Source organism: Cervus canadensis, chromosome 30 (assembly GCF_019320065.1).
Source record: "Cervus canadensis isolate Bull #8, Minnesota chromosome 30, ASM1932006v1, whole genome shotgun sequence".
Classification (NCBI taxonomy): domain Eukaryota; kingdom Metazoa; phylum Chordata; class Mammalia; order Artiodactyla; family Cervidae; genus Cervus; species Cervus canadensis.
In genome coordinates this window covers 6,479,224-6,504,810 of record NC_057415.1, presented here as the reverse complement: position 1 = coordinate 6,504,810, position 25,587 = coordinate 6,479,224, and the positions used below count along the sequence as shown (strand labels likewise).

Genomic DNA, 25,587 nt, shown 5'->3' with positions numbered 1-25,587 from the left:
CAGTGTCAACTGAAGTATACTGTATAAATGATCTGAAGTATAAGACCTTCCCCAAAATAAGAAAAAAAACAAGTATGTAAATAGCATAATAGGGTGTTTTGGCTTTTGGTTTTCTTTTTTTTAAATGTGCACTATTTTTATTTTATTTGGACCATTTTGAAGGTTTTTATTGAATTTGTTACAATATTGCTTTTGTTGTGTTTTGTGGTGTTTTTTTTTTTTTTTTTTTTGGCCACGAGGCATGTGGAATCGTCAACATACTATATTCCACACTGAGTGTAAATGAAAAAATAAAGAGTAAAAAGAAAGTGCCTAGTGCTACTACAAGTGAGAAAGAGGAGGCACAAAAAAATTAGGGTGAGACATTTTCCGTTAGGAAAATGACATAACATTTCCTTTAGGAGTATGACATAACATTTCAGAGGTACTTCTGGGAGCCAAAAGCAATCTTTATTCGATCTGCTCTAGGAGGTGTTGTTCTCTACTGACCTGAAGGCTTTCTACACACAGCTTCACAGCGGGTTTCTTCAGGACAGAACGTAGGACAAACGTCTTGGAGGACAGAGGGTCCTTCTGGCACAGTGGGGTAACCAGGGACCTGACTTCGGGAGCTGTGTCTGTGCTCACTTCTGTACATTTATCAACCGAAACGGCATCACTGGGTCCTCTCCCTTCTACGGAGGCAGCATCCTGGATTCCTTCAACACAGAGTTGTAACCATGAGGGGGGCAGACGTCTGAGTCAGTCCATTCTACACCAAACGTAGTGCGTATTTACAAAGGGAGTAACATGCTTCTCAGAAATTCAACCCTAAGACATCCTGCTTAGAGTGTAACATCTGGGATTTCACTTGGAAATACAAAGAAAAAAGGGAGAGAGAGAGAGAAGTGGCACTGGTCACAGCTTTTAGTTCAAATCGAGCTAACTGAGAGTAAAAGTATGAAGGGGTGTCAGCTCCATGGAAAGTTAAACAGGAATCCTTGGCTCAGCTATTAACTGTTAACTTGCCTCCACTCATGATGCCTATGACGGCCATCCTGAAACTAACCTGAGCTAGACAACGAATCTTGACCAATCTTAGTGCTGCAATCAGAAGCATTTCTAGGATGCCAGTCTGGTAGGAGGGAGAGGACAAGATGCTGAGGAGAAAGATTATTATTAAATAAAACAATTCACATACTGTGTTGTTTAGCTGCTAAGTTATGTCTGACTCTTTGCAACCCCGTGGACTGTAGCCTACCAGGTCCTCTGTCTATGGGATTTCCCAGGCAAGCATACTGGAGTGGGTTGCCATTTCCTCCTCCAGGGATCTTCTTGACCCAGGGACTGAACCCGTGTTTCCTGCAGTGGCAGGCGGATTCTTCACCACTGAGTCACCAGGGAAGCCCTCCTGTGCCGTTAAACAAGGCAAGGCTCCCCCTGCAAATTCTCTGAAGACCACTGCCTGATGACTGACATGTAACACATATATTCTGGGTGCTTAAGAGATACAATGATAAACACAATAGTCAAAGCCTCCATGGCCTGGGGACAAAGAGACAACATAAAATATAGTAACCGGGAGGCGCAGAAGGAAGGAGGCGGCTGTGCCTATAAAAGGCCAGTATGTCATCTCTCACACAACAAGAGCTCTAAAACATTTCTACTAAACCATGAGCTCCTAAAATGCAAGGAATGGTTTCAGTGCGTCTAAATGTTCGCATACAAGTAAACCAACCATAAAAGTCTACTGAGCAAACATTTCATGGGTCAATCAGCACAGGTACCAAGGAAGAACGAAAAACTTACCACTTGAAGCCTCTGTAAGTTCTGAAAGTAGAGGAGACTCATTCATTAAACATCCAGACTGTAGATTTAAACCAGATGCAGAAAATTTCTTGGGGGGAAACAAACAGTAAAGAAGTATTAAACTTTATTATTTATAGGATTACTATTTTTATAAAGAGTTGAGTTAGCATTACAGATTATCTGGAAATCTGATGTTAAATCAATCAATGCATCACTTCATTATCTAGTTAATTTTTACGGAAGTACGTAGGAATAGAACTAAAAACAGAGTATTCATTCTCACTGACTCCCAAACATCCAATCCGATGATGCTCAATTCCCTAGGAAGCATTCATAGGGCACAGTTTTTGCTGCCTTATTGTTTGAAGTCTAGAAAACTACGTTAACTACTTTCCTTAAAGAGGAAATTCTCAAAATAATGAAAAACAAAATTACTAATCAAACAACAGAAAATATCAATAGCTAGAAAGGGAAAACCATTAATGGTCAGGGTAGAAAACACACTCCTATTAATGTGGAAACCATTTCTAAATCATGATGTGTGTCCAAAAATTAATCAAAATTCTGATAAAAGAATTACCCTCAGATTACTGCATATCAACTAGAACAGGGCAGAGAGAGCAGAGATTATAAGTGACTCTGAGATACACATGAAACTCATGGGTCCGGATGGTTGACCATAAAGGGCAGCAAACATCTACCAAGCCAGTCTAGACAGGATCAACAGGACATGTGCTGGATCTACATGACAGAGAAGGTGCAGGAAAAAAGCTTCCACTCTACCAACATAAGGTGTCTTCTCTCACTAAAGAAACAGGAATCTACTGCATCAAAGCAAAACCAAGGGAGAGAACTGGCTCCCTGTTTACACTTGCGTGAAGGTCGAGGATCCTCGGGTTGGTGGCGCTAGTGGTAAAGAATCTGCCTGCCAATGTAGGAGATGTAAGAAATGCAGGTCTGATCTCTGGGTCGGGAAGACCCCCAAGAGGAGGGCATGGCAACCCACTCCAGTATTCTTGCCTGGAGAATCCCATAGACAGAGGAGCCTCATGGGCTACGGTCCATAGGGTCACATAGAGTCAGACGTGACTAAAGCAATTAAGTACGCACACACGCAAGGATCTGCCACAGTATTACTGAACGCATGTTGATTCTCATCTTTTGATGATGTTGACAGCCTCTAGGTAGTTATAAGCAACAACAAAAAAATCCCTATGGCTACTTGAAAGAAGTGGGGAGAGCAAGGGAAAAATTGCTAATGACACCTTGCTTTCCAGCCAGTGTTAAACCAGTAAGGGGCTGCAAGGCAGACATGCCAGACCCCAGACCTTGGGGGTACAGCCCAAGTGTAACTGCCACCTCATTCACCAGGTCTGCGTAAATAAGATGCTCATATGTCTACTGCCCACGGCAGACAAAATGCTGTTCAAGGGCGGGACTGGGACTTTCTCACCATGGTACCACTGGTATCTAGAATAATACGTCACAAATAGATCACAGGGCTTCATCTTTGCCTAGTGTTTTTCGTATCAAAAGCAACATATTGATCAAAGCAGTCTCTCATAGCCAGTAAGCCAACCAACCATAAAAAAATTTAACAAGCAGGAAATCCCTCATACACACACGATTTAAAACCCAGCTCAAATATAGTAATAGCATGTTGTTCTTGTTTAGCCGCTGAGCCATGTCCGACTCTTCTGCAACCCTATGGACTGCAGCCCACCAGGCTCCTCTGTCCATGGGATTTCCCAGGCAAGAATACTGGAGTGGGTTGTCATTTCCTCCTCCAGGGGATCTTCCCAACCCAGGGACTGAACCTGTGTCCCCTACACTGCAGGTGGGTTCCTTTACCACTGACCCACCCGGGAAGCCCAAACATTGCAACACAACGTACGTAAGTGCTAACATTGCAAAGGGCATGGATAGTCCTCAAACTGGCTAGCTAGAAAACCCAAAACTTCACTTCCTGTTCCCAGTAAGTGGATTACCTGGGAGAGATCAGCAAAGGTTTCAACAGTACACTTCATGTCTGTACTGGGACAAGCAGCGACATTGACGTTGGGTGTCTGGAGACGAACCGCATCAGTTACATTTACATCAGAGCTGCTTGGAGAGGATATCCTCCGACGTTTGGATGGTGACTGTGCAGAGAACTCAGACAGCTGACATTCACCAAGACTTTCCTTTTTGGCTAGGTACACAGAACAAAACAAAAACAAAACACAGGTTCAAATATTTTCTTTTACAATATCATTTGAAAATTGCACCCATCATCATAATTTCATGATGCAATTTAATGCATGAACATAAATCCTTTAACAATGAAAAGGAAAATCTAGTAGTACATTTTTATTCAAAAAAGGAAATCTAACTGAAATGCAAGAGAACATGACTGCTAAAAAGATAACAATTTAATTACCAGAATGAACTTTCTTTGTGCTTTCAAAAGATACACCAAGATATATTTGCATTTCTAATATAATATTTCATTCTATTTTTAAATTTAAAATGAAACCTTTTCTTTTGAACATTTTAAAGGATGTGGTTATGTTCCAATATTGGTTCTGTTCTGATTGTATATGATTTTACAAAAAACACAGCCACAATTTTTCCCGGGTACAAAAAAGGAATTTAACTGTCTACAGAATTTATAGCAATTATGTAAATAAAATATCTTAAAGCTCAGATAAAAACTGAAAAATAGGTAAGTTACAAATTACAAATATAACTGAGTACATGGGAGAAGGTTGTGTACTGCAGAGGTAGATGCACTGGATTTGTATTAACAATGCCCTACAATCAAGTAGGTGTTGAAATGTACCTGCAGATGGTTCAAGAAACCATGGTTCAAGAAACCAAACAAAACCATTTGGAACCTTAGGATTACGTCGATTACAGCAAGGCCAGGATTTTGTCTAGTTCTGGGGTCTGAAATGCTTTGTGATTGGAAAACCAAAAGTGACAGAAAAAATTACCAAAAAAGTTACAATCTAAAACTTATGGTAAAGAGTATGGCAGGCTATTAAGATGTCAGAATAAATATATCTGTTTACAATATCAGGGTTGGGTGTTTGGTATTCATATAAATGCTTACCAAACTTAATAATAATCCTCTAAAAAACCAAGGGTTTGGCAGAAAAACAACAAAATTCTGTAAAGCAATTATCCTTCAATATACAAATAAATTAAAAAAGGAAAGAAAAAAAGAAGAAGGGTTGTTCATGCAACTCTACAGCATGCCCAATTTTAAAGATGAAAAGAGTCCATGGACTCTGACATTGTAACATTTAACACTTAATTGTGGCCATATGCAAACATAAGGTGTATGCTCAGGAATGATGTTTTTTCAAGAGAAATCAGAAATCTAGATTTTTGTGTGAAACATCCCAAATTTTAAATGTTAGGCTCCACTGAAAAATATGGCTTTATTCAGAAAAGACAGCTTTCACACTATAGAAGTAAATCTTTTTTTTAATATCTCAGAGGTTTGTCTCAAAAGATGCAAAAGTCCAAACGGACTGAATTCTTTCTACTCACTCGAGTCTCTGGTCTTGAACACTCCTTCCGCCTCTGAGAATTCAGGACAGTCAGTCATTTTCTCGTTTTCCTTTATGCAGTTAAAAGCCAAATGGAAGGCAGACATTTGCTCTCTTAAAGAATAAACATTTCGATACAAAGCAGGGCTGCCCTGTTAAAATATAGAAGCACAGAGGACATTACGAATCAAGCCAAAGATGGGCTTTTTGAAGATCAGAGGTAAAAAGTTAATAGAGAATAGACCCTCCTCCCTTGAATCGAACATTTTTAAAACAATTTTTTTAAATTTTCTGGCCACGCCACTCAGCATGTAGGATCTTAGTTCCCTGACTAAGAGTCGAACCCGTGCCCCTGAAGTGGAAGGATTCCCTTTAGAGGAACCGTGGAGTCTTAACCACTGGATCGGCAGGGAAGCCCCAAATCATGTGTCTTCAGTCTGAGTACGCAGAGTGCTGCCCTCACCTCCGTCTCTCCTCTCTCCTCCTCGTGCCGAGTCGCTCATTTTGCGACCCCATGGACTGGAGCCCGTCAGGCTCCTCTGTCCGTGGGATTCTCCAGGCAAGAATACTAGAATGTGTTGCCATGTCCTCCTCCAGGGGATCTTCCCAACCCAGGGATCAAACCCAGGTCTCCTGCATTGCAGGCAAATTCTTTACCATCTGAGCCCAAGAATACTGGAGTGGGTAGCCTATCCCTTCTCCAGCAGATCTTCCCAACCCAGGAATCAAACCGGGGTCTTCTGAATTGCAGGTGCCATTATTTACCAGCTGAGCTACCAGGCAAGCCTTACCAAAGAGCAACAGCTACTCTTCAGTAGCTGTTAAAGGTTTATATTACTACTGACATGGAGCAACAGGTTGGCCAGTAGTGATACTGACAAACCCATGGAGGAGACAAGAGAGGTCTGGAGTGGATGGGAAGTGCTTTAAAAAGACACCCAGACAAAACACATCCCAATTATTTGAGGGTTAAACAAATCTTTACATTCGATGACTTCCCTGGTAACTCAGATGGTAAAGAATCTGTCTGCAATGTGAGAGACACACGTTTCATCCCTGGGTCAGGAAGATTCCCTGCAGAAGGAAATGGCAACCCACTCCAGTATTCTTGCCTAGAGAATTCCATGGACAGAGGAGCCTAACGGGCTACAGTCCATGAAGAGTTGGACCCAACTGAGCGACTAACACTTTTACTTTCATGAACGTTGAGTTATATGTGTTGTTTACAAATGATGTATATTATCCCTTAAAAACTGTACAGAAGAACTTTTCTTCCAAAGAGGAAATATGGATGAACAGCAGGCACGTGAAATGATGCTCAACATCACTAATCATTAGGGAAATGCACATCAAAACCTCAGTGAGGTATCACCTCACAGCTCTCAGCATGGCTATCATCAAAAAGATCACAGATCAGGACTCCCTGGAGGTCCAGCGGTTAAGACTCTGTGCTTCACTGCAGGGGGCATGGGTTTGATCCCTGGTCTGGTAACTAAGATCCTGCATGCCACATGGTGTGGTCAAAAAAAAGGAACCCTCATTGCTGTTGGTAGGAATGGAAATTGGTGTAGTCACTGTGGAAAATAGTATGGAGGTCTCTCAAAGAACTACAAATAGAACTACCACATGACCCAGCTGGATATATAACCCCCCAAAACCTCTAACTTGAAGAGGTATATGCACCCCAATCTTCATAGCAGCATTATTTTCAATTGCCAAGGTATAGAAGCAACCTAAGCATCCATCAACAGACCAAGGGATACACGATGTATGTACATATACTGGAATACTGCTCAGCCATAAAAAAAGAGTGTAATGTTGCCACCTGCATCAAATGCACTTGGAAGGCATCATGTTAACTGAAATCAGACAGAGAAAGACAAATACTGTATGATATCACTTAGATGTGAATCTAAAAAACACAGCAAAAATAAAACAAAAACACAGCAAACTAGAGAATACAACAAAAAAGAATCAGACAGCTATAGAGAACAAACTACTTTTTATGGGACAGGGGGTAATATGGGGTTGGGGGGGTGGCGGGTGGGGGTACAAACTGGTGGATATAAGACAGGTTACAAGGATATACTGTACAACACAGGGAATATAACCAATACTTTGTAATACCTATAAGTGGAATATAACCTTTAGAAATTATATAAAAAGTAAAAATTCTAAAAATTAAAGTTAGTATTAAGAATGTTGTGTCCACACAGTTAGTGAAGGGTCTACCCAATAATAAAAGAGAGAGAGAGAGACTATATGGAGATTAAGGTTGCAAGAAAACAACAAATCCTAGAGACAGAGCTATGAAGAAGGGACAAGAAGAAACTATTTGGAAATTTTTACCACATTTTGCTAAAAATAAGATCTGACGATCTGCCTTGGCCCCTGAGTCACGTGGAGGTCTCAGCATAACTAGTTCCACCCATGCTGGTCTCTATTCATTTCCATCCATACACACCAGCTCCCCAGGGGCCAGAACAAGAGACAGATGTTCTGCAGTAGCTTGGGTACCTTAGCTTGGATACCCCTCTACACATACCCTCTCTCCTTTGGCAACCCTGAGCTAAATCTTTCTGATGTCATGGGGGGCTTACTTCCTCAGAGGTGAAAGCTAGTCATTTACTCAAAGTACAAAGCCAAATAGTTAAAAACGGAGCTCTCTGGAAACTCTGCTAATAGCTGACGCGTCATGAAATTAAATTGCTACTAGCAGGGGTCGGGGTAGGGAGCTTCCCTGGAGGCTCACTGGTAAAGAACCCGTCTGCCAATGCAGGAGCTGTTTAGTCGCCCAGTCGTGTCCAGCGCTTTGTGATCCCAGGAACTGTAGCCCACCAGACTCCTCTCCGTGGGATTTCCCAGGCAAGAATATTGGAGTGGGCTGCCATTTTCCTTCTCCAGACAATGCAGGAGACACGGGTTTAATCCCTGATCTGGGACGACCCCCTGGAGAAGGAAATGGCAACCCACTCCAATATTCCTGCCTGGAAATCTCATGGACAGAGCAGCCTGGCAGGCTACAGTTCATGAAGTCGCAAAAGAGACACAACTTAGCGACTAAACAACAAGAAGCAGGAGTAGAAGTACCAGATAAATGTAAGTGATGTATAATTTAAGAGTTCTGTTACCCATAAAATAAATTACTGATTAAGTTCTCTATCTAGAACTTCTCCCCACCCACCGCTCCCGCCTGTATTATTTAGACTAGCAGAGTTCCACTGATTTGGAGCTTACAGCAATTTAAGGAATTACACTAACAAGCAAAAATAAAATAAAAAATTACTTCCCTTTAAGATATCATATGGAGAAAACCCTGTTAAAATCTTGAAGCCATGTTTGATGGTGAATCTGCTCACACTCTTGATTTTATTCCCAGTTAAATACATTCATAAAGCAAACTTTGTTACATAATAGAACATTTAAAATTCAAACAGGTTGACAGTGTAAACCTTTATGACATAAACAGCACATAACATTCATAAAAAGCTGGTGGTCAACTCTCATCTGAGATGCAGAGAAAGAAAGGGTTTATCCTAAAGCCATACAATTTATGTTTAATGTACCTTTTTTGTAAACTTATATTTGAACATGGGAGGGTTAGGTTTAATCCCCTAGGAGTCTGGCCCATTTTGAAATCTGCTTTAAACAAATTAAAGCTTCCCCAGTCAAAATCATTGTTCCTCTATTTCCTGATTGAGAAAGAGAACAACGTTCATATATGAAAAGTAAAGGAAGCATTAAAAAACATACTGCTTTTTTGGATATTTTTGTCTTTGGAATTATATCATTCGGTCAACATTCTTTCCCTGTGCCAGAAATCATTTGAAAGGCTCAGAATACAGGAGGAAATGGCATTCTAGAGTAAAATTCTGAAAACGTATTCATATAATCTCAAGTACAAGAGGTGTCACTGAGAAACTAAAAAAGGAGTGTGATTCGGTAATAACAGTGCTGCTCTGCTTGAGTCAGGACGGCGCTCCCTCTGAAGTAACATCTGAGTTGAAACGAAAACAGTAAGTGGGAGACTAAAGAATTCACCCGCAATGCATGAGACCTGGGTTCGAGCCCTGGGTCAGGAAGATCCCCTGCAGAAGGGAATGGCAACCCACTCCAGTATTCTTGCTTGGAGAATCCCAAGGACAGAGGACCTTGGTGGGCTACAGTCCACGGGATCTCAGAGAGTCAGACAAGACTCATTGACCAACACTATGAATATGAATGAAAGGAAGATACGGGAAGAGGGAGGCATCCTGCAAGAACAAGGCAGAATAAGAGGCCTGGAATGCAGAGAGGATGTGGCAGAAAGAAAGCAAGGGTGCCCAGAAAATGGCAGGAGACAAAGGGCTGAGGATGGAGTGGGCAGGGCTTGGATCAGGGAGGGCATGAAGGCTTCAAGATGGGGTTCGAGTTTAATTGAAGGCATAACAGGAATCCACAGGAAGGTTTTAAGAGGCTGAGTGACTGATCTGATTCATACGTTAGCATTTTTATTATTTCTTGCTGTTGCACTCCGCGGCATGTGAAATCTTTGTTCCCCGACCAGGGATTGAACCCTCGCCCCCTTGCACTGGAAGGGCGGAGTCTTAACCACTGGACTGCCAAGGACGTCCCTTATTCGTACTTGAAATGTCTCTCTCCGACTGCTCTGTGGGATGGTGGATGGATCAGGGAAGGTGAGAAATAAGGAGACTAGTTAGGAAGAAGCAGCTGGTGATTCAGGTAGAAAGTACATAAGGGCCGTGGCAGCCGAGCTGAGAGACGCGAGAGCTTACAGAGAGGTTTCTGCAATGAAGTGAAAAGGCAATGCTGGGTTGGATGTGAGAGATTAAAAGGAAAGAAACCGAGGAAGACTGGTAGGTTGTTGGCCTGAGCAACTGGAGGACGGTGTGTGCTGAGATGGGGAAATGGTGGGGAATGGAAACCTAGAGTCTGGCTGTGACCATGTAATGGCAACCCACTCCAGTGTTCTTGCCTGGAGAATCCCAGGGACAGAGGAGCCTGGTGGGCTGCCGTCTATGGGGTCGCACAGAGTCGGACACGACTGAAGCGACTTAGCAGCAGCAGCATGCAATGCTCCAAGTGCTTACTGAAACACCAAAGGGAAGATGCTGGATAGGCAAGAGGGTATCTGAGTATGGAGCGCTACAGAACTTTGGGCCAGCGTTAGACACTTTGGAGTCACAAGTCTATAGACAATGTCCAAAGCCACGGGAAAGGATTAGTTTACATAAGGAAAGCAACAAAATGGGGGCAGAGGAGAGCCTGGGGGCACTCAAACATTTTTGAGGGGAGAACTAAAAAAGGGAGATCAGCAGAGGAAGGGATGACAATAACAAGAAGAAAATGAGGTGAGTTTGGGATCCCCAAGAGCCAAGCAAAGTGCTTCAAGGAGGGAGTAGCTGAGTTCAGTCAAATGTTGAGGCAAGGTTGATTAAGATGCAAAGTAAGACTTAATTAATCATGGTCTTGGCCAAGGTGTGGGCCATTTGGGATCAATGCAGAAGCCCAGGTGGAGTGGCTACAGTCACTGGAGATGATGGAAGAGGAGTGAGACAGGACGGACAACTGTTCAAGGAGTTTCCTGTGAGGGACAGGCACGGAAATGGGACTCCATGGGGGTCTAGAGAAAGTTAAGTGGTAGTCGCTCAGTCATGTCTGACTCTATGTCCCCATGCACTGCAGTCCACCAGGCTCCTCTGTCCATGGGATCCTCCAGGCAAGAATATTGGAGTGGGTCGCCATTCCTCCTCTAGGGGATCTTCCTAACCCAGGAACTGAACATGGGTCTCCTGCGCTGCAGGCAGATTCTTTACTGTCTGAGTCACCAGGAAGGCCCCTAGGGAAAGTTAAAGGAACGGATAAAGATTTGTTTGTGCTAAAGGAAAATGACTCAAAAGAAAAGGCTGGATAAGACCAATGCGGAAGGGAAAACAGGTGAAAATAACACACAGGGTCACATAACATAAAGATTTGAATACTCAAGTAACTTATCTACTGGGAAGTTGTAAAGGATGAGAAGTGCATTTGTATTTAAGATAAAAGGGATGAGGAAGAAAGAGGGCTAATTTTTCATTGAACACAGTAGGAAGTCAATAGCTAATGCCTTACTACTGAAAGAATAAGCAGCAGCAACTAGAGGAAAAAAAGAAAAGACATCAAAGTAGGAAAGGGGAAAATAAAACCATCACTATTTTCAGATGACAAATGTACAAACAGAACCACACTAAAAACTGCTAGAGTAAAGAAACTCAATAAAATTGCAGAATACAAAATGATCATACAAAAATCTGCTGTGTTTCTACACTCAAATAAACAATTATAGGAAAGAAGATTTAAGAGAACATTTACAGCTATATCAAAAAGAATACTAAGAAATAAACTGAACCAAGGAAGTAAAAGATCTGTATCTTGAAAACTGTTAAGACACTGATGAAAGGAACTGAAAAAAGCACAAATAAATGGAAAGGTATTTTGTACTCATGGACTGGAAGAAGCATTTGTTAAAAGGTCCACACTACCCAAAACAACCTCCAGGTTCACGGCAACCCCTGTCTAAATGTCAACAGTGCTTAAAATATCACAGAAATGAAACAAACAATCCTAAGGCTTGTTGCTGGTCAGTCGCTCAGGGGTCTCTGACTTTGCAGCCCCACGCACCACAACACGCCGGGCTTCCCTGTCCTTCACGATCTCCTGGAGTTTGATCAGACTCTGAGACTGAGCACCAGCAGTTTTGCAAGTGTCGCACTTTTAAATGTGAACAGAGTCAAGGATCATTCGGCACCTGAAGAAAAGATTTGAGCATGAGCCAGAACCTAAAACAATTAAATAGTAAAATGAGACCCCGAGATCTAAGGAAGAAAAAACTATAATGTCAACAGTCCACCGTGAGAGACAGTCCATCACGATATTTTGTAACAGCAGGAATGGAGCTTCCAGAATGAAAAGGCCAAACAAAAGATAGGGAATCAAAGACAAGTTGAATGAATGAAGGAATGAATAGGATTTTTTCATTCTCTAAGCTAAAATACAACAGAAAATGCTTTCAAAATTTCGAGGGAAAATAGATCCAACCCAGATTTCTACATAGGATAAACAGTAATTCAATTATGTTGGCAGGATAAACTTTGTCAGATATGCAGAGGCTCCAGAAAAATGAGGTAGTACACCAAGAAAAGATATGAGATAATGGAGAAAGGAAATATAAATAGGAGAGAAAAAGGACATTACCAAGGATGGTGAAAGGAAGTCATGAAGTGACAGCTGTCCAGCAAATCTAGATCAAAGCCAATCTAAGTCAGAGGACACTAAGAAATGAGGAAAGAATGGACGGACTCCTAAGATTTACAGTTCTGTCAGAGTGTGGGGATTCTCAAGATTACATGAGAAAAGATTAAACCAAAAAAAAAAAAAAAGCAGGAGATGCAGGTTCAATCCCCGGGTTGGGAAGATTTCCTGAAGAAAATGGCAACCCACTCTAGTATTCTTGCCTGGAGAGTCCCATGGACAGAGGAGCCTGGCGGGCTACAGTCCAGGGGTTGCAAAGAGTTGGACACAACTGTGTCCACATGCACATAAGCACACACACACCACAGATAATGCAAACAAGAACCTTATTTAAACCAACATTGTAATTGGTTGTATTGGCAGGAAGGGGAAAGTGTTGGAACAGTTATGGTTAGGAGATGTCAGAGAGCAAAACCCTCATTTTTCACAGAAATAAAAACAATGACAGCAAATCTAAAACATAGGGACTTGCCTGGTGGTCCAGTGATTAAGACTCCATGCTTCCAATGTCGTGGCTGCAGGTTTGATCCCTGGTTGGGGAACTAAAATCTCACATGGCGTGCAGCACAGCCAAAACAACAACAAATACCATGTTCCAGGCAGAGTTGTAAGTGCTTCATGTGTATTAATTTATTCATCCTCATAAAACTCTTGCTACTATTATAACCCATTTTATACATGAGGAAACTGGGACACAGAAGTCAACTAATCTGCCAAAAGTCACAATGAACTAATAATAAACCCAAGAATCTAATGCCAGCAATACAACCCCACAGGCCATGCTGCCGTCTGCTCTAACAGTTCTCAAGAAGTCTTCACACTCTAAAAAATGACTGAGCACTTCAAAGACTCTCAATTCATGTGGGTTGTATCTTTCAAGACTATTTCAAAAACTTTTTCAGAATTGTGGACATTTTTCTTTAATGCACCACAAAATTCAGTAAGGATTTCTTAAAGGTTAGTTGCAATGTCAGATACGAAGTTCAAATTAGTTAAAAGTTAGTCAAAAGTTCAAGTTAGGTCAATGAACTTTTCATATTATGTTATGTTAGAATCCATGGGCTTATCCTGCAACTTGAAGGTACATTTTGCAAACACTTGTCGTGCAGAAAATACTGGTTCATTCAGCTGTGCATATCTTCCAAATGCTGACATATTTTTATTATGCAATATCCAAACATCACATTCATTAATAGCCTCACAGATCCATCAGAAAAGCAGTCACTGGGAAGTTGTCCAGTAAGTTCAGAGTGGTGGTGAATACAAGCTTTTCATAATTTTGTTTCTCTCTCAAAAACTTCAATTTTTTTCATTGGGAAGAAATACCTGTCTTTCCTTGAAATGGCAAGTTCACTGTTCATTTCTGAGAAAATGCCAGCCACATTCCCAAGTCTGGCTAACCATGACTGTTTGTCATATAAGTATGATGCTCCATGAAAATAATAGCTAGTTCAACTCACAGCGCCGACAGTCACATCCACGATTTTTCTGGAAACATCCACCACACTTTGGCATGTACTTTGAAAGTGGGCGGTGTCCACTTCCTATTTCATCACACATAATATTGCAGGGTTGAAAAATTAAAATGGATGATTTTTTTTATTGCTTCATCAAGGAAGTTAAGTGAAACTGGACTTATTATTTCCTGTGAATGCTGAACAGTGATGAAGGTAAAATGACTGCTTGGTGCTATCAGCTTTTACACCATGAATGTAAACATCAATAGAGTGAAAAAAGGGCAAATTAACATCTTAGTACTGTTTTAAAACATACTTTTGACCTCATGGACCTCTTGGATGGGACTCAGATTCCCAGGAACCTGCAGATAATTTTTGAGAAGGCTTGCAGTGCACTCAACAGCCTTCCATCTACACAGGGTCTAAAACTGAAAGATACAGAAGTGCCAATAAAAGTACCTTTTAAAATAGGAAGGTCAAAAAGGATTAATCTCAAAAATATACAAGCAACTCCTGCAGCTCAATTCCAGAAAAATGACCCAATCAAAAAATGGGCCAAAGATCTAAATAGACATTTCTCCAAAGAAGACATACAGATGGCTAACAAACACATGAAAAGATGCTCAACATCACTCATTATCAGAGAAATGCATATCAAAACCACAATGAGGTACCATTTCATGTCAGTCAGAATGGCTTCTATCCAAAAGTCTACAAGCAATAAATGCTGGAGAGGGTGTGGAGAAAAGGGAACCCTCTTACACTGTTGGTGGGAATGCAAACTAGTACAGCCACTATGGAGAACAGTGTGGAGATTCCTTAAAAAACTGGAAATAGAACTGCCATATGACCCAGCAATACTACTCCTGAGCATACACACCGAGGAAACCAGAACTGAAAGAGACATGTGCACCCCAATGTTCATGGCAGCACTGTTTATAATAGCCAGGGCACGGAAGCAACCTAGATGCCCATCAGCAGACGAATGGATAAGAAAGTTGTGGTACATATACACAATGGAATATTACTCAGCCATTAAAAAGAATTCATTTGAATCAGTTCTGATAAGGTGGATAAAACTGGAGCCCATTATACAGAGTGAAGTAAGCTAGAAAAAAAACACCAATACAGTATATTAAACTGCAAGGAGATGCAACCAGTCCATCCTGAAGGAGATAAGTCCTGGGTGTTCATTGGAAGGACTGATGTTGAAGCTGAAACTCCAATACTTTGGCCACACCTCATGCGAAGAGTGGACTCATTCGAAAAGACCCTGATGCTGGGAGGGATAGGGGGCAGGAGGAGAAGGGGACGACAGAGGAGGAGATGGCTGGATGGCATCACCGACTCGATGGATATGAGTTTGAGTAAACTCCGGGAGTTTGTGATGGACAGGGAGGCCTGGCGTGCTGTGATTCATGGGATCACAAAGAGTCGGAAACGACTGAGCGACTGAACTGAACTGAACGCATATATATGGAATTTAGAAAGATGGTAACGATAACCCTATATGCAAGACAGAAAGAGACACAGATGTACAGAACAGACTTTCGGACTCTATGGGAGAAGGCGAGGGTGGGATGATCTGAGAGAACAGCATCAAAACATGTATATTATCAAGTGTGAAACAGATCGCCAGTCCAGGTTGGATGCATGAGACAAGTGCTCGGGGCTGGTGCACTGGGATGACCCAGAGGGATGGGATGGGGAGGGAGGTGGGAGGAGGGTTCAGGATGGGGAACACATGTAAATCCATGGCTGATTCATGTCAATGTATGGCAAAAACCACTACAATATTGTAAAGTAATTAGCCTCCAACTAATAAAAATAATTGGGAAAAAAAATAGAAAAATTTAAAAAAAATAAATAAATAAAATAGGAAGGTCAAGACCAAAAGAGCCAAAGAAGGACAAGTCAGGGACTGTCTTTCACCACAAGTCTTCTACTATTTGATTTTTTAGAAGCATTTATTAGTCTGATAAAAACTGGAAAAATCATCTAAATACTTTCCCATCAACAGACAAATACGTAGCTCCTTTCCACAGAGTTATCCCAAATATATTTTATTGGGAGGGCAGGGCACGACTCTTGTCCCTACACACCAATGCATTGCAGTTATTATCAGACACTTACAGACAAAACATTAAAAGAAGAAGGTTGGAAAAACACTGCCTCACCTCATTACACAAAAACAGACAGGAACTAGACAACAATTTGCGAAGTAAAATAGAAAGAACTTCCAGAACACCGTTTCCATACAGCATCTCATAACTCTTACTAGATACATGCTCAACATCAACATTTCTGCTAAGGTCAAAATCTCTGAAAGACACAAAGAAGATGTTCTCTCTCCCGATTCAAAACAGATGAGGTGCACTGCAGAGCTCCAACCCTGTACAAAAGCTTTCTAAACAAGCAAAACATCCTCCTAGAAGAATTCATGATGGAACTTAGAAGAACACCATACCTGAAAAGGGGAAGTCTGGGTCAAAGAAGCATTCGTTAAACTCCGCTGCTCAGCAACGAAACGAATTAGATGATTTGTTTCAGGAAGGCCCCGCAGACCAATTGTAGAGCGCCGTCTGGATTTTTTAAGGTAGGGTGATGACTTTCCTGTAATGAAAACTCTCTTTTAAGTTGGAATAAAACAAAAGGCAATCATCAGTAATCCTGCCCTGAATACCCCCATGACCCACTAGCCTGAGAGAGAACATGGGAAAAAAGTGGTACAGAAATCTACATGGAAAACTGTAAGGAAGACTGTTCACACATCATCAGTTTTTGGGTAGGGACCTTTGTTTTGATTACTGATTTATTCCATGCCCTGGAGCTGTGCCCAGAATATAGAAAGCGTTTATCAAATAGTTGTGTAACACATTTGAATTAACACGTCTCATATTTTGTTTCATATTTCCTGCACAGGATTGGTAATGGCGTGCTTTGGACTAAGAATTTCCCTTTTTCTGAATTAGTCTAATCTCCAAGGATGCCCTACCCCTTGGCACGTACTTTCAAGTTCTGCTATCTCAAGACGATTTGTTTCTCCTCGATATTTGTCTACCTTCAGCACATTACCCTGAATTCCAGCTGCACACCTAAACACACAAAATAAGTCTAGCTTTCCAAAGGTCTAAACGTGTTTTTTTTGTTTTTTTTTTAAAGTTGTGGCATGCAGGATCTAGTTTCCAGATCAGAGATCCAACCTTGGCCCCCTGCATTGGGAGCTTGGAGTCTTAACCACTGGACCACCAGGGAAGTGCCAAGTGGGATGTTCTTGGGAAGGGAGCACAGGCTGGTTTGCCACTATGGTCTTGTCTCCATCATGTGTTATTAAGTTAGTGCCCTTTGGCTTTCTACACATTTTCCTCCAGGTCTAAATGCTGTTCTAATTCCTCTCCTATTATTTCTTTCTTCTCCAGCAAGAACAGACTTCAAAAGTGAATTTTATTTCTACTCTGTAAGGGAGATTAGCCCGGGTCAATTTTCTGTTTCTAAGTTTGAAAAGCCATACTCTACTCTTTCAATTTCTTATTTTCTTAGTTGCCCTTCAACTTTCTCTCATTTTTGCTATACATGACTGTCAAATGTATTACTATTTAGGGCATACACCATCCTGTATTCCATGTGTTGGGTCAAAGAGCAATTTGCACACATATCCTTCTCCAGTTTAAATATGGAGCATAGCTCTGACTCAGGAACAACATCATCTTGGTGCCCTTGGGACCCTGATCTAGCAAGTTTGAGAGCCAATCAATTTAGATGCATAACATACTAAGCTAGATGGGGTAGGTGAACAGTATGGAGTTTAATTTTTAAACTTTTAAAAGCACTGCAACAAAGGGACAACAGTTCTTACCTGAAGAGTTATTTACAAAGCTTTCAGGTGTAATTCCCAATTGCTCCACAGTTACTGTGGAAAAGTTCAAAGGTGATTTAAAAGTCTCTGATGTGCAATCATTAGGAGTCATTTCAGCTCCCTGCTTGTGGGGAGTTACAAGCTTCCCATTTCCCAAAATGAAAGGGGTGTTTCCTGAAACAGACAACATGTGGTAGAAATTAAACATCATTAGAAGATAAATATTTAAACCTTAAATTTCACAAAGAGACAACAGGGCTCTACATACCACTGTTATTAATAGAAGACTCCTTGGTTTGAAGGGGCTCACTGTCTTGTAAACAAGTATCCATCTAAAGAGAGAGAGGAGAAAAAAGAAAAATAACCCACCTCCAAGATTTATGTGATTTGATTGAGATTCTCTTTCAAGACTGAATTCTAATACAATCCATGTTCTTGCTGTTTAGTTCGCCAAGTCGTGTTCGACTCTTTTGTGTCCCCATGGACTGTAGCCGGCCAGGCTCCTCTTTCCATGGGATATTCCAGGCAAGAATACTGGAGTGGGTTGCCATTTCCTTCTCCAGGGAATCTTCCCGACCCACGAACTGAACCAGACAGCTCCTACGCTGACAGCCGGATTCTTTACCAGGGAAGCCCAACACAATCTACACTGGCACGAAAACAGGTGTCAAAAGACTACTTTAGGACCTCAAATTAAAGAGGAGTGGAGGAGACTGCTCTTCGGGATGAAACGAAGCACACCCCATAAGCCAAGGATTTTCAACCTTAGGGAACATCGGACTCATCTGGGCACTCTGTTAGAGACGCACCTTTTGCAGACTCCCCAAAATTCTAATTCAGGAGGTCTGCCCAGACCTCAGGAGTTTGCATATTAAAAAGCACGCGGGAGATCCAGTGGAACACACTGCTGGGAAAACACCCCGAACAAACAGCTCTGTGGCACGGTGCTGCGCTTAGTCGTGTCCGACTCTGCGACCCCATGGACCGTAGACAGCCAGGCTCCTCTGTCCATGGGACTATCCAGGCAAGAATACTGTAATGGGTTGCCATTCCCTTCTCCCGGGGATCTTCCCAACCCAGGGATCGAACCCAGGTCTTCCGCATTGCGGGCGAATTCTTTACCGTCTGAGCTACCAGGGAAGCCCTGAATCTGCACTACTCTCTAAAATCCCAACCAGATCACCTGCCTTACCTCTCGTAGGGTTTATTTCGAACGCTACTCCGATGAATATTGGGACTGCCGTGCCTTCTAGATCTCGGCTCTTTGGTCCTGAAGCATTCGCTCGAGAAAACAACTATCGGCCGCCAAGCCATCAGCTGGGGGCTCCCAGATCCCCCGCCACCAACACGCCAACCTGCGGCCGGAGTCCCTTACAGCCTTCCTTCCGCGAGGGCTCGGACCGCCGCCCGATTCAAATCGCCGGCCCCGCCTCCTCGGCGTTCCGGCGTTACTTTGCGAATCTCTACGCCGCCGCCACCTGCACGTGTGCGCGCGCACCCCGAACCCTGCCAGGCCTCTACATCGCCGTCCCAGGAACAAGAGTGGCTTCGTGGGCTCGAAGAGACACCACCACTAGCTGCCGGTAACACACTGACCAAAGAGACCAGCTGTTGACCTCTGTCCGCAGGGACTACTTTCTGTGAGAGCCTCGCGGAAGATCCCTTCGGTTAGATTTTAGCTCCGTTCCCGCCTTTCGATTGGATGCTGCAAACTTCGAAAAGAATCCTTGGACCAATCAGGACAGAAAAGCGGACCGGCTCTTACCCAATCAGCGAGCCCCAGACTCAGCCGTTTCCTCTGTGGGTTGGGCGAGGGGGAGGTGTTAAAGTTGGGAGGCTCTGACTGGTTATGGATCACTTCCAGCGCTCCACCTCCTTCTCTCAAGCCCCGCCTTCGTATGCAGATTCTCCCTACCTGGTGTTGGCTTTGCGCCTGCTCAGTAATGCTTTGAGCCGCCGTTCGGCTCCAGGTTGAGCTCTGATTGGCTGATAATCCTTCCCTGTCGGCTAGACCGCAGCCTCTCTTCCCTCCTTCCACCTGGGCTGGGTTAGTAAGAGCCCACCCAGTGCAGGCGGATGATTGGTTGAGTGCTGCCCTGCGCCGCCGGATGATTGGCGGAGCTTAGAGTCAGTCTGGAAGAGGTGGGGGAAGGGCCCCAGACTGACTGAAGAGCCCAGGGGCGGGGTGGGAAGGAGGACCGGCCAACCTTGGGGTGTGGGACGGAGTGTGCGTGCTTGTGTGTGTGTGTGTGTCAGTGAAGGAAGGAAGGTGGCGAAGGGAGGAGAGTCCGAGTGGGTGGAGGGAGGGGAAGGGCGGGAGAAGAAGAAGGTGGGAGGAGAGACAGGTGGGAGGGTGGCGACTCACTCAGGATCCGGCGGGGGCAACGCGATGAGGCGGGTGACCCTGTTCCTTAACGGCAGCCCCAAAAATGGAAAGGTAAGGGGGTCGGGAGGAGGCGAGGCGGCCGCGCTGCGGGGGGCGAGGGCAGCGGAGTGCGGAGCGGGCTCGCGGGGCAGAGGGCTGAAGTTGGGGAGAGGCACTGGAAGCGGGGAGGTGGGCGTGCGCCGGGGCGGGGGGCGTCCGGGAGGAGGCCGACCTTGGGTCCCAGAGGCCTCCTCCCCAGCCCCGGGATCCCTAGCCCGCGCCTGACCTTGGACTCCACAGCTGCTCTGGGGACCGGCGCAGGTCAGTTTGTGCTCAATCGTTCTCAAGCCCAGGTGTGGGTCCTGGAGTACAGAGGACTCGGAGGGCGTGGGCACGGTCGCTGTCACCTGATGCTCAAATTCCGCTTCCCACCTCCGCCAAGACCCTGCTGCCCCCCGCCCCTGGCTGCAGAAGGCGCTGGTTCCCACCTTCGTGCTGAGTAATGGTCCGCTCCAGAAAGTGCTGGTTAACAACTAAAGCATTTAAGGGTGATCAGGTGAAAACAATTAAAACTTTCTATCAGTGGCTAAGTAAAATGTCCTCTCAGCCTAAGTCGAATAGAGGGATGAAATAATGCTGACATTTTCTTGATGGTCACCCCCCCACCCACACACACACTTTTAGGAGCCCACAGCACCACCGCCGCCAAAACTTCTGTACTCGCTTTATTAATATTTCGCACTATTTTAGTTTCTTAGAGGACTGGGACAATAGACCGAAGTGGATGGATGGGACATTACTCTTTGCTGTGTTAGGCCTTTGTTGAGGGTGTGGTGCTGAATATTTTTCCATCGTTGGAGCAAGCCAAAATGTATCCTGTTCCTTCTCAGCCCCTTGCCCCACCCAGGAAAGTTGTTCGGCGTCTTTGGAAAATTTGACCGTTCAAGGCAGACATTTATGGTGTGGCTAAATGACATCTAGAAATTACTAAGCATTAGAGTCGGAGTTGAGGTAGATTGGGCTCCCTGTCTTATCTGCCAGCAGGTTTTCCGCATGTTTTGCACACACTGTAAATTTTTAAATAGCGCAATTGTGCCACGGTATAAAAAAATGGCTTTCCAACTACTCTGCAGTTTTGAGTGAAAGTGCTCTAAAGATTTGAACCACACTGTAGTTTTTTGACTGCAATTATCGTGTTCTTCTGGTTTTCGAGATTTAATACTCATTAAAAGAGAAGTAGCATAAATTCAAGTAATTGAGTTTTCATAAATTCTTCACAACATTCACTTTATTTCTGACTATTAATTTTTCTGTACCTGTTTTGTCTGTTGATAACTACTACTCATAACCCAAAACATATGTTGTTACTGGAAGAAAGATTTAGTATATCCAAAGTTAAAATTGTAGTTCGTTCTCAAAAACAGGCCTGGGACTGACCCTTTTCTTCAACATCTCTGCTTTGTTATTTCATGGAAGACAAGATGTTTAGACCCAGCCATAAATTTTTAACTACTTCTGAAACTACTGAATTTTATTCTTGTCAAAAATTGGCTGGCTTAATCTTGCCATATTTTTATTAAGGTGGTTTTTTTTTTTTTTTTAAACGTACTTTTGACTAGGTTAGCTTTTTGGATTTAAATATTAGTTTACTTAAATATTTTTCTAGAGAATCTCAGAAAGTTGGAAAAAAACTTCTCAAATAGTTAAATGTTTGTTGCAAACATTATAAAAACCCAAATTGGAAAAGACTAATATGATTCAATATTGAAAATAAGTCAGGGGCTTCCCTCGTGGTCCAGTGGTTATAGAATTCTGTGCTTTCACAGCCGAGGGTGCAGGTTCAGTCCCTGATCAGGGAATTAAGATCCCACAGACAGTGTGAATCAACCAAAAAAATTTAAGTCACATGATAATCTTTACTGCTTAACTGAAAAACATATTCTGTGCCAAAGTTTTCAGTGTTTCCTCCCCTCCCCTTAAATTGATTAAAAAAAATACTACCACTGATTTTAAAAAATTACTCTTATTTGACCAAAGAGAGCAGAATAATACATAACAGCCTGCATTTTTGTATAGATGAAGTGACTGTACTTAGTCAGGGTTGGCATAATCTCCACTTGATTTTCATGAAACTGAAAAAGCACTATTGCCAGATAAACAGTTTGGTCTCTTGTCCACCAGTTGGAATATCTGTGTCACTTTCATTATCTCCTTACTTACCTAGCTTCTGTTTTTGTTACCTGGCCCTAAGAGTAATGCCTGTTTTTTTCCCACATGTTTCCCTCCTTTAAAGTGTGTTGAGCAGTTGCCAACACTGGGTGGTGAAGCTTGGGGTTGGAAAGGCAGAGTCGTATCCAACTCTGCATTTTTTGGTCACTGGAGAAGACAACATGTGCTCAGCACAACTTTTGACTTTTGTGTATGTTGAGTAAACAGAAGTATAACTATTGAATGTTTTGATGTTGAAGACAGGTTGGGGGGAGGGGTGCGTTGTGCCTTCTTTAAAGTGATGCTTTCCCAAGTGAGATTGTCTACCTCACAGGGCGTCCAAGAGGATCCAGTACTTTAAGAAAAAATAGTACACCTTTTAGGTTTTGTTTTGTTTTTTACTTAAAGATACAAAATTACATCAAGACTTGATTTTGCCAATCTGGAAGGACACAGATTGCACACAGGTGCTTTTAGTCCCTTGAGTGGGTCAGCTGGCCCTGAATGTATATTGTTCTTTGAAATAGTAGCCAATGATAGGATGAGATCATCCCAATTAGCAAGATACTTAAAAATATTTTCCAGCACACAAAGATCGCTTTAGACTTTTTTTCTTTTAATGTTTAAAGTCAATCTTATATTTGGCAGTTCACTAAATTTAATGATATATATTTAAGGGATTTTTACTGGTTGACTCATTGTTTTAAGTCAATAAAAGTCCTTTTCTCATTTGGGAAATTATATTTTTCCTGACAGTGGTGTATACTTTATAAATAAGTAAATGAATACATGGATGTTTGAGTACATCCCCCAAGTGTTTCATGGATGGGTGCCTAGTCAAGAGAACTTGAAGGCCATATTTCTAAAAAATTGGACTCTTTAAATTTTCATTTTTTTAAGTTGCTGCCAGAGTCAGGTTTGAATCTTTCATCCTTTCTCCACATGCCTCAGAATTCCCGTTCTCTTTTACTATTGTCTGTAACAGTTGGCATCAAGGAATTTAAAATGAGGATGCAGTTGAGTGGCTTCTGAGCTACCTGATGTCAGTTCCATGTTTCTGAGTGTTGTGGACTTAAATTGCTTTTTCTTATTTCAGAATATTCAACCAGGCTTTTTGTATACCGTATTCATTCATTAAATCAGCAGTGCCTGAGTACTCTCATATGAAGTACCATGCCAGGCACTGCAGCCATAGTGGGATGTGAATTAAATCTTAATTCTGTACCGATGTTTACAATCTTGGCCCAGGACCTGTTTAAATCTGGCTTTAGAATTAAGTCAGAAATATGTTGTTGGTAAGTATCCAGAGTTGAATTTGTTGTATTAAGTTGAAGAAAGGTGAAAACTCTATGTAAAGCTTCTGCATATTGAAATCGAAATAATAAGAAACTTGCTTTCTGGACTTGAGTTCTTCATTGAATACATTTCTGAGATTTCATCCATATTGTGCCACATAGTGATACTTTAGTCATTTTCACTCCTTTATAATAATTATGCAAATTATACACAAATACTATCACAATTTGCCCATTTTCCTGTCAGTGGACAGTTGGGGTGTTTATTTCCTTTATACTTTGTTATGAAATTGATAGTCCTGCTATGAATAGTCTGGCATGGCCTGGTGCACATGTGCAAGCGTCTTTCTAGGGGGATGGTTTGCACACTTTAGCATGCATTGGAATCATCTGGAGAAACTGATCGACTATTGCTAGGCCCCACCCCCAGGGGCTTCCCAGGTGGCTCAGCGGTAAACAATACGCCTGCTAATATAGGAGACTCGAGATGCAGGTTTCATCCCTGGGTTGGGAAGATCATCTGGAGGAGGAAATGGCAACCCACTCCAGTATTCTTGCCTGGAAAGCTCCATGGACAGAGGAGCCTGGCAGGTTATAATCCATGGGTTGCACAGAGTCGAACCCTGGGTCACAGAGCACACACCACCCCCAGAGCTGTGAATTCCCGGGGTCTGAGGTAAGGCTGGGAGTTTAATTTTTGATCTACCCCTCCATGGTCCTAACGCTGTTGGTCTAGAGAGCTCACTTTCGAGAACCACTGCTCTAGGGTTGTAATTATTGGATGTTAGTTTTTTGTGAATGTTTAGTTTTTGGAGAAGGAAATGGCAACCCACTCCAGTACTCTTGCCTGGAAAATCCCATGGATGGAAGAGCCTGGTTGGCTACAGTCTGTGGGGTCGCAGAGTCGGACACAACTGAGCGACTTCACCTTCACCATCAGTTTTTTTAAGAACGCCAAGTTTTTCAAAGTCATTGCAATAATTTATATCCCATGAACATGGCATAAATCCCCTTGTTAATCCATATTCTCTTCAACACTTGCTGTGGTCAGACTTTAAAAATTTGGAATATTTTAATGTTTGTCTTCCTGAGGGAGAGTCATCATTTTTAGGAATAAAATAATTTTAATTTTTAAAAATGTAAGAAGCGGAAAGTGTAGATAACTTTATTCTACATTAAGTTATTGTGATTGGTGGGCCAGTTGGGTAAATTGATCTGCATAAATCCAGTAAGTATTTATTGATTATATATTATGTAATAGGTACTGTGGGCATATAAGAAAAACACGTTTTAAATATAGGTTTTACTTTTTAAATTTGAATAACATAGGTTATGATTTGAGAACAGTGCTTAAAGGTAAATTAAACTTCATTAAACTGATATGTCCTGGTAGGCATTTTTTACTTTCCTAGTTGGTGGATAGTTTTCACTTGTAATGGGATCTGAACTTAAGAAAGAATTAAGTTAAACACTAATATAATCTAGTGGCCATAAAGTTTAGTAGATATACTTTTCAACTTTCTCCAGAGAATGTTTCCATTCCAAGTATAGTGCCTAGGTTATTAAAATGGGTAATCACAGTGACATGAAAACTTGAAGTCCATACTAGGAAGTATAACACACATGAAACAGATAGCCATTGTAAGCATGAACATTTTATAGACTCTTGGCCCCTCTGAGGACTGGAGTAATAAGCTTAGTAAGTAACAGAATTCATATCCATGACATATAAGCTTTCCAACGTCACCTTTTCTCAACAGTGTTGATATGTAATGAGAGGTACATATGTAGC

At 42.3% G+C, this 25,587-nt stretch overlaps 2 protein-coding genes across 2 annotated transcripts in view; one reads left to right on the top strand and one right to left on the bottom strand.

The window, feature by feature from the left end:
* CDCA2 (cell division cycle associated 2) overlaps window positions 1-19,577 on the bottom strand; it is a 41,245-nt gene extending 21,668 nt beyond the window's left edge. Inside the window, exons 1-8 of the mRNA XM_043453614.1 lie at window positions 19,120-19,577; window positions 18,196-18,259; window positions 17,928-18,101; window positions 16,539-16,684; window positions 5,326-5,476; window positions 3,777-3,979; window positions 1,789-1,876; window positions 490-698 (exon numbers count right to left, since the gene is read on the bottom strand). Coding sequence (XP_043309549.1) covers window positions 490-698; window positions 1,789-1,876; window positions 3,777-3,979; window positions 5,326-5,476; window positions 16,539-16,684; window positions 17,928-18,101; window positions 18,196-18,259 — 1,035 coding nt within the window. The 5' untranslated portion in view covers window positions 19,120-19,577. The remainder of the gene's footprint in view (window positions 1-489; window positions 699-1,788; window positions 1,877-3,776; window positions 3,980-5,325; window positions 5,477-16,538; window positions 16,685-17,927; window positions 18,102-18,195; window positions 18,260-19,119) is intronic.
* A 610-nt stretch (window positions 19,578-20,187) lies between these two features.
* Window positions 20,188-25,587, top strand: part of KCTD9 (potassium channel tetramerization domain containing 9) — an 83,138-nt gene continuing 77,738 nt past the window's right edge. The window contains exon 1 of the mRNA XM_043453278.1: window positions 20,188-20,364. Coding sequence (XP_043309213.1) covers window positions 20,317-20,364 — 48 coding nt within the window. The 5' untranslated portion in view covers window positions 20,188-20,316. The remainder of the gene's footprint in view (window positions 20,365-25,587) is intronic.